We start from the raw sequence: 11461 nt of genomic DNA, 5'->3' as shown, positions 1-11461 counted from the left end.
TCCCCTGGTCCCTGGCCCCACACCCCACTTTGCCTATCCTCACGATGCCCAGCATGCAGTCAGCAAGGACTGCTATCTGACACAAAACACAGCTGGCCTTCACCTCAGGCCAGGGGAGCCACCTTATGCCTGGGACACCTGCTTGGTGTCCCCCCCGAACCACCTTCAAGCCCCTCAAAAAACCACCCCCAGCTCCAGGCAGATCCTAGGCAGAGGGTGGGCACTGTCAGAGCTCAGCCTCCCCCAGCTCACCTTTGAGTGGGGCAGAGCCTCCTGCTGCCTGCCTGTTGTGGGTCATCACTCTCCCTGAAGCCCGGGTTGGCTGGCCAGCACTGCCTGCTGTCCCCAGGTGCCCGCCGCCAGGCATCGGCCCCCAGGGCTGCTCCAACAGGCTCCTCACTTCAGGCGCTGATTTTCACCGACTCCAGCCCCACGACGGCCTGGACTGGGGATGCTGGATCTGCCGGGCGCTGCCCCAGTGACTGCACTTCCAGCCCTATGTCCAGCTCACTGCCTCAGTTTCCCTCCATTGCAGGAATCCCCTGAGCCACACTTGAGGCACCAGGGGTCCCACAGCTTCCCCACCCAGCTCTGGGGGATTATTGAACCTGGGGTGTCTCCTCCCAGTGACTTCCGGCTTGTGTATCCGGTGCCACCAGATGGGAGCTGGGCATTTTCCCTGAAGTGGTACCAGGGTCTACAGCTTTAACCCTCCCACCCAGGGGTGCCCCGGGTCTGCCCTGTCCTTCACTGAGCAAAGACAAGTGTCCGGCCCCTCCTCTGAGGCCCCACAAAAAGCCCCTTACCCTGCTGATGTAGAAATGTAGGTGAACCGGGAAGCGGGGGGGTCCTGGCCCAGGGTGACAAGGGCAGACTGCAGGGAGGGACTGCCCTGGGGGCACACCTGGCTCCACCAGACCTGAGGGAGCCAAGGGGCCCGCCAGAGAGTACTGCCAAGCCTGCCCGAGGCACAGCAGCGCATCCCAGATCACAGCAGGCAGAAAGGCCTGGTCCAGACCCCACCATGCACAAGCACTGCCCCGGCCAACCCCAGGGGAATCCCCAGACTCATCTTGAACAGGTGGCAAAAGCCTGCTGAGGGACCTTGGTTCCACCTTCAGAGGCTCTGGGAGGCTGCAGCCTGCCCACCTGTGCATGCCTGGGGACTGTGTGGCCAAGTGGGTGTGTGGGGAGGGCTGGGCCACCACTCTGCCCCCACAGGCACCTGGTGGAGCAATGTGAGGCGGTAGCCGGGCCAGGCCACTGGAACCTGGAGGGACATCAGCTGTGACACCAGCCCTACCAGCCACCCAACAGGACCCCGGTCCATACCAAAGACTCAAAGTCAAACGAATTTATTCAGAAAAGGCCTTGCTTGGTACCAGACTAAGAAAAGCAGCCCTGCCCACCGCCCCCCCTCCAGAAGGGTCAATTTACAAAGACAGGGGCACAGGGGAGAGCTGGGTGGGGAAGACACAGCCAGGCCAGGAGGCTTCTGCAGGCCTTGGCCTTCCCTGAGGGCCTCGCAGCTTCTGGTGGCTGCTATAGTGGCCCCACAGGAGGCCAGCACTGTGGGTCATGGGTCACGGGTCACAAAGCAGAGCCTGAGGGGAGCCCGCAGCAGCTCCGGAGGCCCCAGCCCCTGCGGCAGGGACAGGAGGACCAAGACGCCGACGGGCACTCCTTTCCTTAAGGCTTCCCAGACTTGGCAGAAGACTCCATCTCTGCGGCCTGCACCTCTGCTGCCTCCCCTGCCTCAGCTGGCTCATCCCCTGTAGGTCCTGCCGGGCTGTGGCCTGGGGTGTCCGATGGGCTCTCGGCCGGCTTGTCCCCTGCAGGTCCTGCCGGGCTGGGGCCTGGGGTGTCCGATGGGCTCTCGGCCGGCTTGTCCCCTGCAGGTCCTGCTGGGCTGGGGCCTGGGGTCTCCAAAGGGCTCTCGGCTGGCTCGTCCCCTGCAGGTCCTGTGGGGCTGGGGCCTGGGGTCTCTGATGGGCTCTTGGCCGGCTCATCCTCTGCAGGTCCTGCTGGGCTGGGGCCTGGGGTCTCCGATGGGCTCTCGACCAGCTTGTCCCCTGAAGGTCCTGCTGGGCTGGGGCCTGGGGTCTCCAATGGGCTCCCAGGGGTACCTTCTTTGGGCCCCGTTCGACCTTCTGTGTCCTCCTCAACCCCGTTCTCACTGTGTCCAGCCTTGTGGTGCCCTGATGGGGCAGGGGACCCGGCAAGGGCCAAGGTCTGGGCACCACCACTGGCCACTGCAGCACTGTCCCCAGCACCCTCATCCACCTTTCTCCGCTTCCTCACCTTGTCGGCCACCCTGGCTCCCAGGGGTTGGCGGCAGGGCTGCACTGCCTCCCCAGGGGCCTGACCGCCCACTTCCTGGGTCCCCGTCCTGAGGCTGCCCTGGCTGAGGGCACACCCCTCCAAATTCAGAGCGATCTTCTCCACCTCTGAGGCACTCTGAGGGCCTGGCTCTGGGGGCGGCTGCTCCCGCCGGCTTAGCTCCAGCTTCCTCTTCTTGCTCTCTTTGGGGCTTAAGGGCTCCGGCCTATCTTCCCCGTGGCCCCCTGCCTCATCCCCCTGGCTCCTCTCCAGGGGTCCCGCATCCTGGGGCTCCACACTCCGTGGCTGGGGCCCCTCGTCCACCCTGCCCCCACCCTTGCTATGCTCTGGCCCACAGGTCCGACCCTGGGTGCTGGCCTCGTGGTCGGGGTCCCTGGGGCTTCCTTCCTCCTCCACCTTCCTGGAGCCCTTGAGCGGATGGGGCAGAGAGCTGGGCTTGAACCTCCGCAGCTTGTCTTGGGGCCCCCAGACGAACTTGCAGCGGGGCCGGAAGTGCTCCCAGGCGAAGTGCACCAGCTGGCGGCGCTGGTGTCGGCAGCGCACGGCGAACATGAAGTAGTCCAGGGCACTCTGCCGCACCCCCGGCAGCTCCCGCCGCACCAGCGTCTCCTCCAGGAAGAAGCGGACCAGCGGCGCCTGGAAGTGCTCGAGGCCCAGCTCACCCAGCGACTTGAGGATGCGTGTGATGCGGAGGTTGTTGTGGCTGCGCCTGCGAGAGATCCGGGTCAGGAGAGGTCAATGGCCGGGGCCCCTCCTGCTGGGCCGCACCCCGCCCTGGCCTGCCTTCCCACCCGGCTCCACGAGGTCTCCCCACCCTGGCCCACGATTCAGTCTCTCTCCATTTGCCTCTCTGGGCCCAGGGGAGGACTCATGCCATCCCTGTGAAAGTGGCCTGTGGGCCCTAGACACATGGCGGTTAGGGGGCTGCTGACGCATCACCTAGAGGGTGGCTGTACCCCGAGTCCCCCTGGTGGGGAGGAGCTGGCTGGATGAGAGCCACAAGGGGCCCCTGCAGGGTACAGGGGCCTCGAACACCCTATGAGAGCTGGCTGTACCGCCCGCAGGTTCTCCATCACCCCTGCTTGCTTCTCTATGTGGACTGCCACCTCCTGGGTGCAGGAACAGCATTCTTTACCTTCTCACCAACCCTAGCGGGGAGGGACCGCCCGGCTCTACAGGCAGCAAGGAGGGGGCTCAGGGCCTTGGTCCATTGCCCAAACGGCCCTGGAGTTCTCCGTCTGCAGCAGCGCTCTGTGACCTGCCCGAAACCTGACGTGGCCCTGTTCTGCGCCGGGGTGGGGGTGGGCGGGAGCAGCCGGGCCTCACCAGTTCAGGTTCTGGAAGCGCTTCTGGTAGTTCTGTGCTCGGCCCACCGTGCCCGTGCCTCGGTCCTCCAGCCGGATCCCGTAGAAGCCCAGCATGAGCTCGTAGGCCCGGACAAGCCGCTCCTGGATCTCCTGGGAGCTTTTAAACACCTGGAAAAGAACCCCTTGGAGAGCTCAGGCACCATCCCTGAAGCCCCGGTTCCTGAGTGTGGGGGTGGCCGTGGGTCCCGACTCACTCAGAGGCCTGGACTAGACAGACAGACAGACAGACATTTATTTAGAGACATAGTCTTGCTCTGTTGCCCAGGCTGGTGTGCAATGGTGTGACCTCAGTCACTGCAACCTCTGCCTCCCGAGTAGCTGGGATTACAGGTGCCTGCCACCACACCTGGCTAATTTTTTTCTATTTTTAGTAGAAACGGGGTTTTGTCACGTTGGCCAGGCTGGTCTCAAACTCCTGACCTCAGGTGATCCACCCGCCTCAGCCTCTCAAAGTGCTGGGATTACAAACGTGAGCCACGGCACCTAGCCTGGACTCAGACTTTTAGGGTAAAGTGACAACAGACACACTCATGCCTTCATCTCTTCTCTGAGCTGCTCCGAGCTCTCGCTAGGGCCTGAGGCTGCTGCCCTCCCCTGAGAGGAAGTCGCCGGCCATGGGAAAGTGCCAGGAGGGGCCCCTCGGCTCTCTAAGTCCCTGCATCCCTCAGGGGCAGCTTCCACACTCAGGTGACCCCACTCCAGCCTAAACCAGTGGTGAGAAAGGCAGGTCCCGCCACTCCGGGTCTCTCAGGGGCTCAGCCCCAGACTCCCGCATGGGGACAAACAGCCTCGGAAATTGAGTTTCTCTAGATGCCTGGTGGGGTGAGGACCACTGGGGAGGGAAGGTCATCATACTGGAGGCTCTTTCGGCCCTTCTGCCTTCCAAGGGACCCCTGAGGGGGCACCAAATGCCTACTGTCAGAGGTGACCCCGTCTCTGCAGCGGCGTGGCTTGCCCAGGCCTCCCCATCTTCCCCTCTAGTCACAGCCAAGGCCTGGCTCACCTCGACCTCCCTGAGCGTGAGGGGCTTGGCATGCCAGTTCACTCCTGGTTCTCGCAGAGGAAACAGCCTGCAGGAGAAGAGATGCCCAGGCAAGGGATTAGGAGAGCCGCTTCCAGACCTCGGGCACGTGCTCGCTGTGTAGCCCGGGGCAGTTCCAATCCTCTCTGGGTTCCCAGGCTCAACTCTAGGAGGGAGTGGCTAGGTGGAGGAGCGAGGGTGGGAGAGCTCAGGTGAGCGTGCAGCGGCCCAGGACGGGAGGTGTGTGGTGCGTAAGCCACAGCCTGCATGCTCAGCAGGACTGGGGAGGTGACTCAGACAGCGAGGGGCCCTGCAGCCATCCAGCCCGGGCGGACAGGGCCTTCCTTTCTACTCCTCACTCTTTCCTCTCTTGTGTTGTCACTCGTGACACGTCACGCACCAGCAGAGGCTCCCTGTGGACACCCAGCGAGCTGTCCCCAAAGCAGGGCATGCTGTGTTTCCGGGGCCACATTGTGGGTCCCCGAGACGCCTGCCACAAGTCTCATCCCAGCCCTACGCCAGGACCCTGCCCCAGCTGAGTCCGACACGGGGGCCGCCCCTCGAGGCTCACTGAGGCCTCCTGGCACTAAGGCTGCCCCTCTGGCAGGCAGTGCCTGCCCCCTCTCCTGTTTCAGGGAGCTTGTGTGCAGCCCTTCCTGTCTCCCTGGTCACCAAGAGCCCACAGATTGGGGACAGACCTGAGCCTTCCCTCAGCGGCCCTTGCATGTCCAGTAATGTCCATCCGTGTAATGTGGACACCAGCTTCCAGGAAGGACAGGGAGTGCTCAGTCCATGCCAGGAAGCAGCGTGGGGAGGGCTCCTGCCTGGGAGGGCCCTCCGCCTGTGGCCTCGCCAACCTCCCATCCTCCCATCCTCCCCAGCTCACCACTGGATGTAGGAGTGATTGTCCTCAAGGAGGTCATAGTTGTCCGTCCAGTTCTGAAGAATGTCCTCAATGAAACAGCCTGGGAGCCCCATGGGGACAAGTCAGCTGTGGCAGCCACCCTGCCCGTGCTCAGGAGGAGGGGGTGTGGGTGGGGGACGTAAGGAGAGAGTGCTGCCAGCAGCTTCCCCAAGCTATTCCTCGCCCTCATCTCCTGAGGCTCTTCAGGGTGCTAGGCTCAGTGGGGCTGCCCATCCCTCCTCCGATGCACAGCCCTTGCCCTGCTGCCATCTGTGAACTGGACCCCTGTTGCTGGCTGGCAGCAAACCCCAGTGAGAGCCCGGAAGGTCCCTCTGGGGGAACCAGTGGTCCTCGACCAGGACCTGTCTGTACAGGAGGGGGCCTCAGTGCCTCCTGCAAAAGCGTGGCCCGTCAGCCACAGAAATCTGTCCTCAAACACAGCCCCCAGCTGAACCCAGTCCCATGATGTGGCAGGCACAGTGTCCTGAGATGGGGGCCTGACAGTGTTTTGTGCAGCCACCCAGTCTCTGTTTCACGTTGCAGCCCTGGCACGTGCATAAACAGGTGTGGGCATGTGCCCATGAAGCTTTATTGACACTGAAATTTTAATTTCTTATAATATCAAAGTAATAGAACACTGTTCTTTTTTTTTTTTTTTTTTTTTTTTTGAGACAGAGTCTCATTCTGTTGCCCAGGCTGGAGTGCAGTGGCGTGATCTCGGCTCACTGCAACCTCCACCTCCCAAGTTCAAGCGATTCTCCTGCCTCAGCCTCCTGAGTAGCTGGGACTACAGGCGCACGCTACCACACCTGGCTAATTTTTTTTGTATTTTTAGTAGAGACAGGGTTTCACCATATTGGCCAGGCTGGTCTCGAACTCATGACTTTGTGATCCACCCGCCTTGGCCTCCCAAAGTGCTGGGATTACAAGCGTGAGCCACCAGGCCCGGCCTCTACTTTAATTTTTTCCAACCATTTAAAAATATAAAAGCTATCCTTAGCTCGTTGGTTTACATGTGGCTTTCATGAGGTCGTGCAGGAGTTCAGTAGTTTTGATAGAGACTGTGTGGCCTGAAAAGCTGCAGATATTCAGTCTCTGGCTCTTTACAGAGTTAGCCAACCCCGACCCAAACACCACTGCGGAGATCCCAAGCTGGGGATCCTGGAGTCCCTCTGGCCGCCTCCAGGGGGCACTGTGGGGCTATTTGAAAGCCGTGGCCCTGGTAATCGCGGGGTACATCCCAAACCAGGCCCCAGTGGACCACCCCTGCCAGGCAAGGATGGAAGTGCCGGCTGCAGTGGTTGTGAGGCACCTACCGTTGGGCAGGAAGCGGATCTCATTTCTGTAGAAACTCAGGTTTGGCGTGTCCCCATTGCATTCTCGTTCCACCAGATCCTGAAGAGCCAGAGAAAGGGGACAGCAGTGGTCCATCAGACACAAGCTGCCCTGGGGCCCTCCGTGCCTTTCGGGGAGGCGCATCTGCAAACCTCCAGGCTGGCCCAAGACCCCAAGAGCCGGCCTGGCTCCTCACTCTGCAGGTGGGGGCCATTCAGAGGACAGCAGCTGCCTCCAAGCCCCAGGGACCCCCCTTCCCCATTTCGCCAGCCAGGCCAGGCCTGGCAGGTCCCCTCCTCAGCACCCTGAAGGCAGCACAGGGGTTTCCGTGATTCAGGGGTGTGGAGGGTAATGGCTGAGGACAACCTGCAGGAGACAGGGCTGGCATGGGGGTGGGGTGCCGTGTGGGCGGTATCACGGACCCCACACGTGTGCATCACGAGGCTGGCACTATGGCCATGTTTGCAAGGCAACGGTGTGCTGAAGTTCAGAAAAGTAGGGGGATGCCCCCGGTCTCCCACGAGAGGGGAAGGGCAGGGCTCTGAATCTATACCAGGCTGTGCCCCAGGCAGGGTCCTGCCCAGAACTGTGGCCCTGGCACAGCAAGCCAGGCCGGCCTTCCAGTAGAACCTGGGACATTCTGCCTGAAAAGAGCAGCTGGCGGAAGGGTTCTGTGTCCCAGGGCAGGGGCAGGTACGTACCGGATAGTTGTGCCGATACCTACACATGTCCCTCGTGGCTCGCCAGTTTCGGGACCCTGTCATTCTGGACTGGGAAGAAAAGAGATGGGATTAGGACCCCCATGGGAGACCCCCAAGTGAGCCCCAACGTGGTGAGGGCTGCAGGGCCTGGGCCAGCTGCCAAAGAGCTGTCTTTAAAGGGCGGCGGTTTCATGGCTCCTCCCTCTCATTCTCCTGCCCTGGCTCTTTTTTGGGGGTTCCCAGTGGGGCAGATTTGGGCCTCAGTAACACATCCCAATACCCTGCACAGAACCAGGGAGGGCTGCGGTAGCCAGGTGGGGGCCTGCTCCTTCTCTAGGCCCCTTTGGGACTCCTGGCTTCCACCTTAGGGTGGCCCCTGGGGTGTGGCACCCCAGGGTGACATGAGGTGTGACATGCACCTCCCCTGGGGTGTGGCCCTGACCCTCTCCTCCTCCTAGGCCTGCTGGCCACCTCCACCCTGGCTTTAGCCTCTGTTCTGTGCCCCTGGAGACTCCCCCTGCTTTGTACACTAAAGTCACCAGGCTGTGTTCTTGGGGGCAGTGGCCTCACCACCTGTAGCCCCAGAAGGGGACCCAGGTGCTTCTGGCAGGGTCTAATGAATGAATGCCCCTTCCCTGCCCAACCCCACGCCTCACTGGCCACGGTGAGGTCAGGCCCTGAGTCTCCAGCCTCCAGCCCTGTCTGGTGATGGCTTCTCAGCAAGATGTCAGGTCCCCTTGATGCCCCAAGCCCTTCAGCCCCCATCTCTGCAGGCCAAGCATCATGGGGCTGAGCAAAGGACTGGAAGTACCTAGTGATGAGGATGCTGGGACACAGCCCTGACCTTGTGATGAGGGTGGGGGGCCTGGGGCTGAGCCTCGCTCGGTGGGTAGGGCAGGAATGGGCGTATTTGTCCAGGGCAACAGTTGGGACCCAGGATCCTGGGGGAGTGCTAGAAGGGGGGTTGGGAGGCCCCGTCAGCCACTGTATCCCCTGGCTCCCCGCTGAGCTCCAACTGGGTCCTGGCGTTGCCTCTCTGCCTGATTTTTCTTTCTTATTTTTTTCCCCTCGAGATGGAGCTTCATGCAATCTCCACTGACTGCAACCTCCACCTCCCAGGCAATCTCCACTGACTGCAACCTCCACCTCCCAGGTTTAAGCGATTCTCCTGCTTCAATCTCTGGAGGAGCTGGGATTACAGGTGCCCATCACGCCTGGCTAATGTTGTATTTTTAGTAGAGACAACAGTTTCACCATGTTGGCCAGGCTAATCTTGGACTCCTGACCTCTGGTGATCCGACTGCCCAGGCCTCCGAAAGTGCTGGGATTACAGGCCTGAGCCACCGCCACCGATCTCTCGGCCTGATTTCTCAACAGGGCCGCTGGTGTGGTTCTCTCGCCCCGCCTGGTTATCAGTTTCTACTTCTCCTTCCTGGGGCCAGCGGGAGCCTCACTGGGTCAGTTCTGGAGGCTGGGTCCTGACTGGATGTGACCACACAGTCAGCCCACAGGTGCATACATGACACTGCCCAGGAAAAAGTGAAACAGCCCCGCCAGGGTCCAGCGCAGGCAGCTGGGGAGGCCTGAGGGGTCCAAAGGGGAAGGGGAGGGGCTTGTGGACAGAAGCCACAGCAGGAGGCAGAGGGAAGAGGTCAGGGGTCACAGGCGCCTGGCAGGATGGTCAGGGCCTCTGAGCACCGCTTCAGGAGAGTGGCCTGAGGAACTCCAGTGAGGAAAGCCCGTCAAGAGCCCACCCAGGGGTCACACCGTCCTGTGGGACAGAGCCAGACCCCACCCCCCTGCCCAGCCGGCCTGGCCGCTGCCCTCCCGGCGACAGGGCCGAGCCCCTCCGTGCTCTCTCACTGCCCGCTCCACCATGGCCACACGCAAACGCAAACAGTGCTGGGTGCCAAGGGGAGAATGCATGCGGAGCCGTCGAGTTCCATACACTTCCCGGCCCTCCACAACCCGGGCAGCTCAGCTGGAAGGACGCTCCCAAATAAATCCCAGCTCCCCGGCAGGGGGCCGGACTGCGACAGTGTGGCGTTCCCAGCGCGGCAACAACAGTAACCCCGGCGATGACAGGCGCCCGGCGGTAACAAAAGTAACAAGCGGAGGCCCCGTCAGCCCGCCCCGGGCTCCGGCAGGTGCAGAAGCGAAGCCTCCCAGGCCAGACCCGGCCCGGGCCCCAGCCCCAGGCCGCGGGGCCTGCGCAGGGGCCGCCAGGAGGCCGAGGCGCGGGCCCGAGGCGGGAGGGGTTCCATCAGGGGCGGCCACGGCGGCTGGGGGCGGGACGCGCCCGAGGCACCCCCGGGGGAAACGGCGCCCACACACGATGGGGCCCGGGAGGCTCAGCTCCGCTGTCACCCACGCGCGGCCCCCGCACTTCCCCGCCAGGCCCTGGGGCTGGGGGTCGGCCGGTCTGGGGTGGGGTCCCCGGGGCTGCGGGGTCCCCAGGAGGCTCCAGGTGTCTCCGCCCGGGAGAGGGGGGGTCTCCCGTCCACGCAGCCGGGCGGGGGGCGCCGGGGACCCCAGGCCTCTTCCGCGCCGCGGGGCCGCACCTGGAGCGAGCTGGGCCGCGCCGCCCGCGGCTCCTCCGATTCCTCGTCCTCGTCCTCGTCCCCTGCGTCCGCGTCCCTCGCGCCGGCGGCCTCGCCGTCCTCGCAGTCCTCGTCCTCCGCGTCCTCCGCATCCTCCTCGTCCTCCTCCCAGGTGGAGTCGCAGTCGGGGTCGTCCATGCTCGGCGGCGGCGGGGCTCGCGCTGGAGGCGGAAGCGAAACCGAAAGCAGAGGAAGCGCGGGGGGCGGGCGGGGGGAGGGGACGGAGCGGCCCAGGCCCCGCCCGCGTCCGCGCGCAACGCCCCTCCCTCCCCGGGACGCCCGCCCCGCGCCCCTCCCTCCCCCGAGAATCCCCCAACGTCCGCCCGGGAGGATGCCCCTCGCAGAACGCCCACCCCCACCCCACGATGCCCACCCGGGAGGATTCGCCCCACCCCGTCTCGCAAGGATGCCCGCCCTAGGAGATCCTCCCTCCCGAAAATGTCCCCAAAGCCTGCCCGCCCCCCAGAGGACGGTCTCCCCGGAAGATGAGCCGGGTACCTAGGAAGGATGTCTTCCCGACGATGTCCTCCCAGCAGGATTCTCTCCCCGGAGGACGCCTGCCCCGCAGTGAATCCCCTCTTCCAGGAATTCCAGGATTTCTGTCCCCCAAGAGAAATCCCCCCAGAGGATGTCCCCATCAGAAGAATGTCCCTTGGAGGATAAGCCCCGGAGGGGCCACGTGTCCACAGGGGCCTCTCTCCCTAAGCTGGGTGTGTAGGGGTCTCTGTCCTTCTGCTGCGAGCTGGGGGCCTTACTCAGCTCCTGGAAGCTGCTGGCGGACCCCTGTCCCTCCATAGGCAGTGCAAAGCACGGCCGTTTTCTTTTCGAAGCCACCAGGGGAGTCTTTCTCTCTAGGGTGCCGAGTCTTATATAACCAGGATGACATGGGCAAGCCGTGGCTTCCTTCACCTTTGCCGCCATCTCTCAGTTGTAAGAAGGCACTTAGGGGAGAGGACCACACGAAGCCTGGACCACCGGGAGGGTCACCCTGGGGACTGTTCAACACAGCTGATGCCAGTTCAGCGCCTCCTCAGGGCCCTCTCTCTAAGCACTGGCAGATATGGGGCAACACAAAGTCACTTTCACCTGCCATTTCCCAGCACCGCGGGTCCCTTGCTCATCCACCTTTGACATCTGCTGGCAGATACACGGCAAGGTTGGTGACCTCTTGAAATAAAAATCAGGAGTGGCCA

At 63.0% G+C, this 11461-nt stretch overlaps 1 protein-coding gene and 1 long non-coding RNA gene across 3 annotated transcripts; one reads left to right on the top strand and one right to left on the bottom strand.

The window, feature by feature from the left end:
* Positions 1 to 1339: 1339 nt before the first annotated feature.
* On the bottom strand, positions 1340 to 10521 carry OGFR (opioid growth factor receptor). Of its 2 annotated transcripts, none has more exons than XM_055372597.2 (7): positions 10230 to 10521; positions 7669 to 7737; positions 6949 to 7027; positions 5615 to 5693; positions 4711 to 4777; positions 3667 to 3815; positions 1340 to 3049 (listed from the first exon to the last, which is right to left on the bottom strand). In XM_055372597.2, exons 1-7 carry the CDS (start codon positions 10404 to 10406, stop codon positions 1690 to 1692), a joined length of 1980 nt encoding a protein of 659 aa, XP_055228572.2. In that variant the 5' UTR covers positions 10407 to 10521; the 3' UTR covers positions 1340 to 1689. The 2 variants fall into 2 exon arrangements, with proteins under 2 accessions (XP_055228572.2, XP_055228573.1); XM_055372598.2 differs by having other exon boundaries at positions 7669 to 7732; positions 10230 to 10461.
* A 216-nt stretch (positions 10522 to 10737) lies between these two features.
* On the top strand, positions 10738 to 11461 carry LOC134757819 (uncharacterized). The gene is made up of 2 exons (XR_010132331.1): positions 10738 to 10978; positions 11124 to 11461. It is a non-coding gene; the product is annotated as an uncharacterized lncRNA (long non-coding RNA).

This window comes from Gorilla gorilla, chromosome 21 (assembly GCF_029281585.2).
Source record: "Gorilla gorilla gorilla isolate KB3781 chromosome 21, NHGRI_mGorGor1-v2.1_pri, whole genome shotgun sequence".
Lineage (NCBI taxonomy): Eukaryota > Metazoa > Chordata > Mammalia > Primates > Hominidae > Gorilla > Gorilla gorilla.
Note: the sequence above shows the minus strand (reverse complement) of the source record. Positions and strands in the feature narration are given on the sequence as shown.

Bases quoted from the DNA above. Each gene is read 5' to 3' on its own strand.
- OGFR (XM_055372597.2), bottom strand. From the start codon at position 10,406: ATGGACGACCCCGACTGCGACTCCACCTGGGAGGAGGACGAGGAGGAT. The intron at 7,738-10,229 runs GTGCGGCCCCGC...TTTTCTTCCCAG, and splicing joins CGCGGCCCAGCTCGCTCCAG to TCCAGAATGACAGGGTCCCG. The intron at 3,050-3,666 runs GTGAGGCCCGGC...GATCTCTCGCAG, and splicing joins CGCTTCCAGAACCTGAACTG to GCGCAGCCACAACAACCTCC.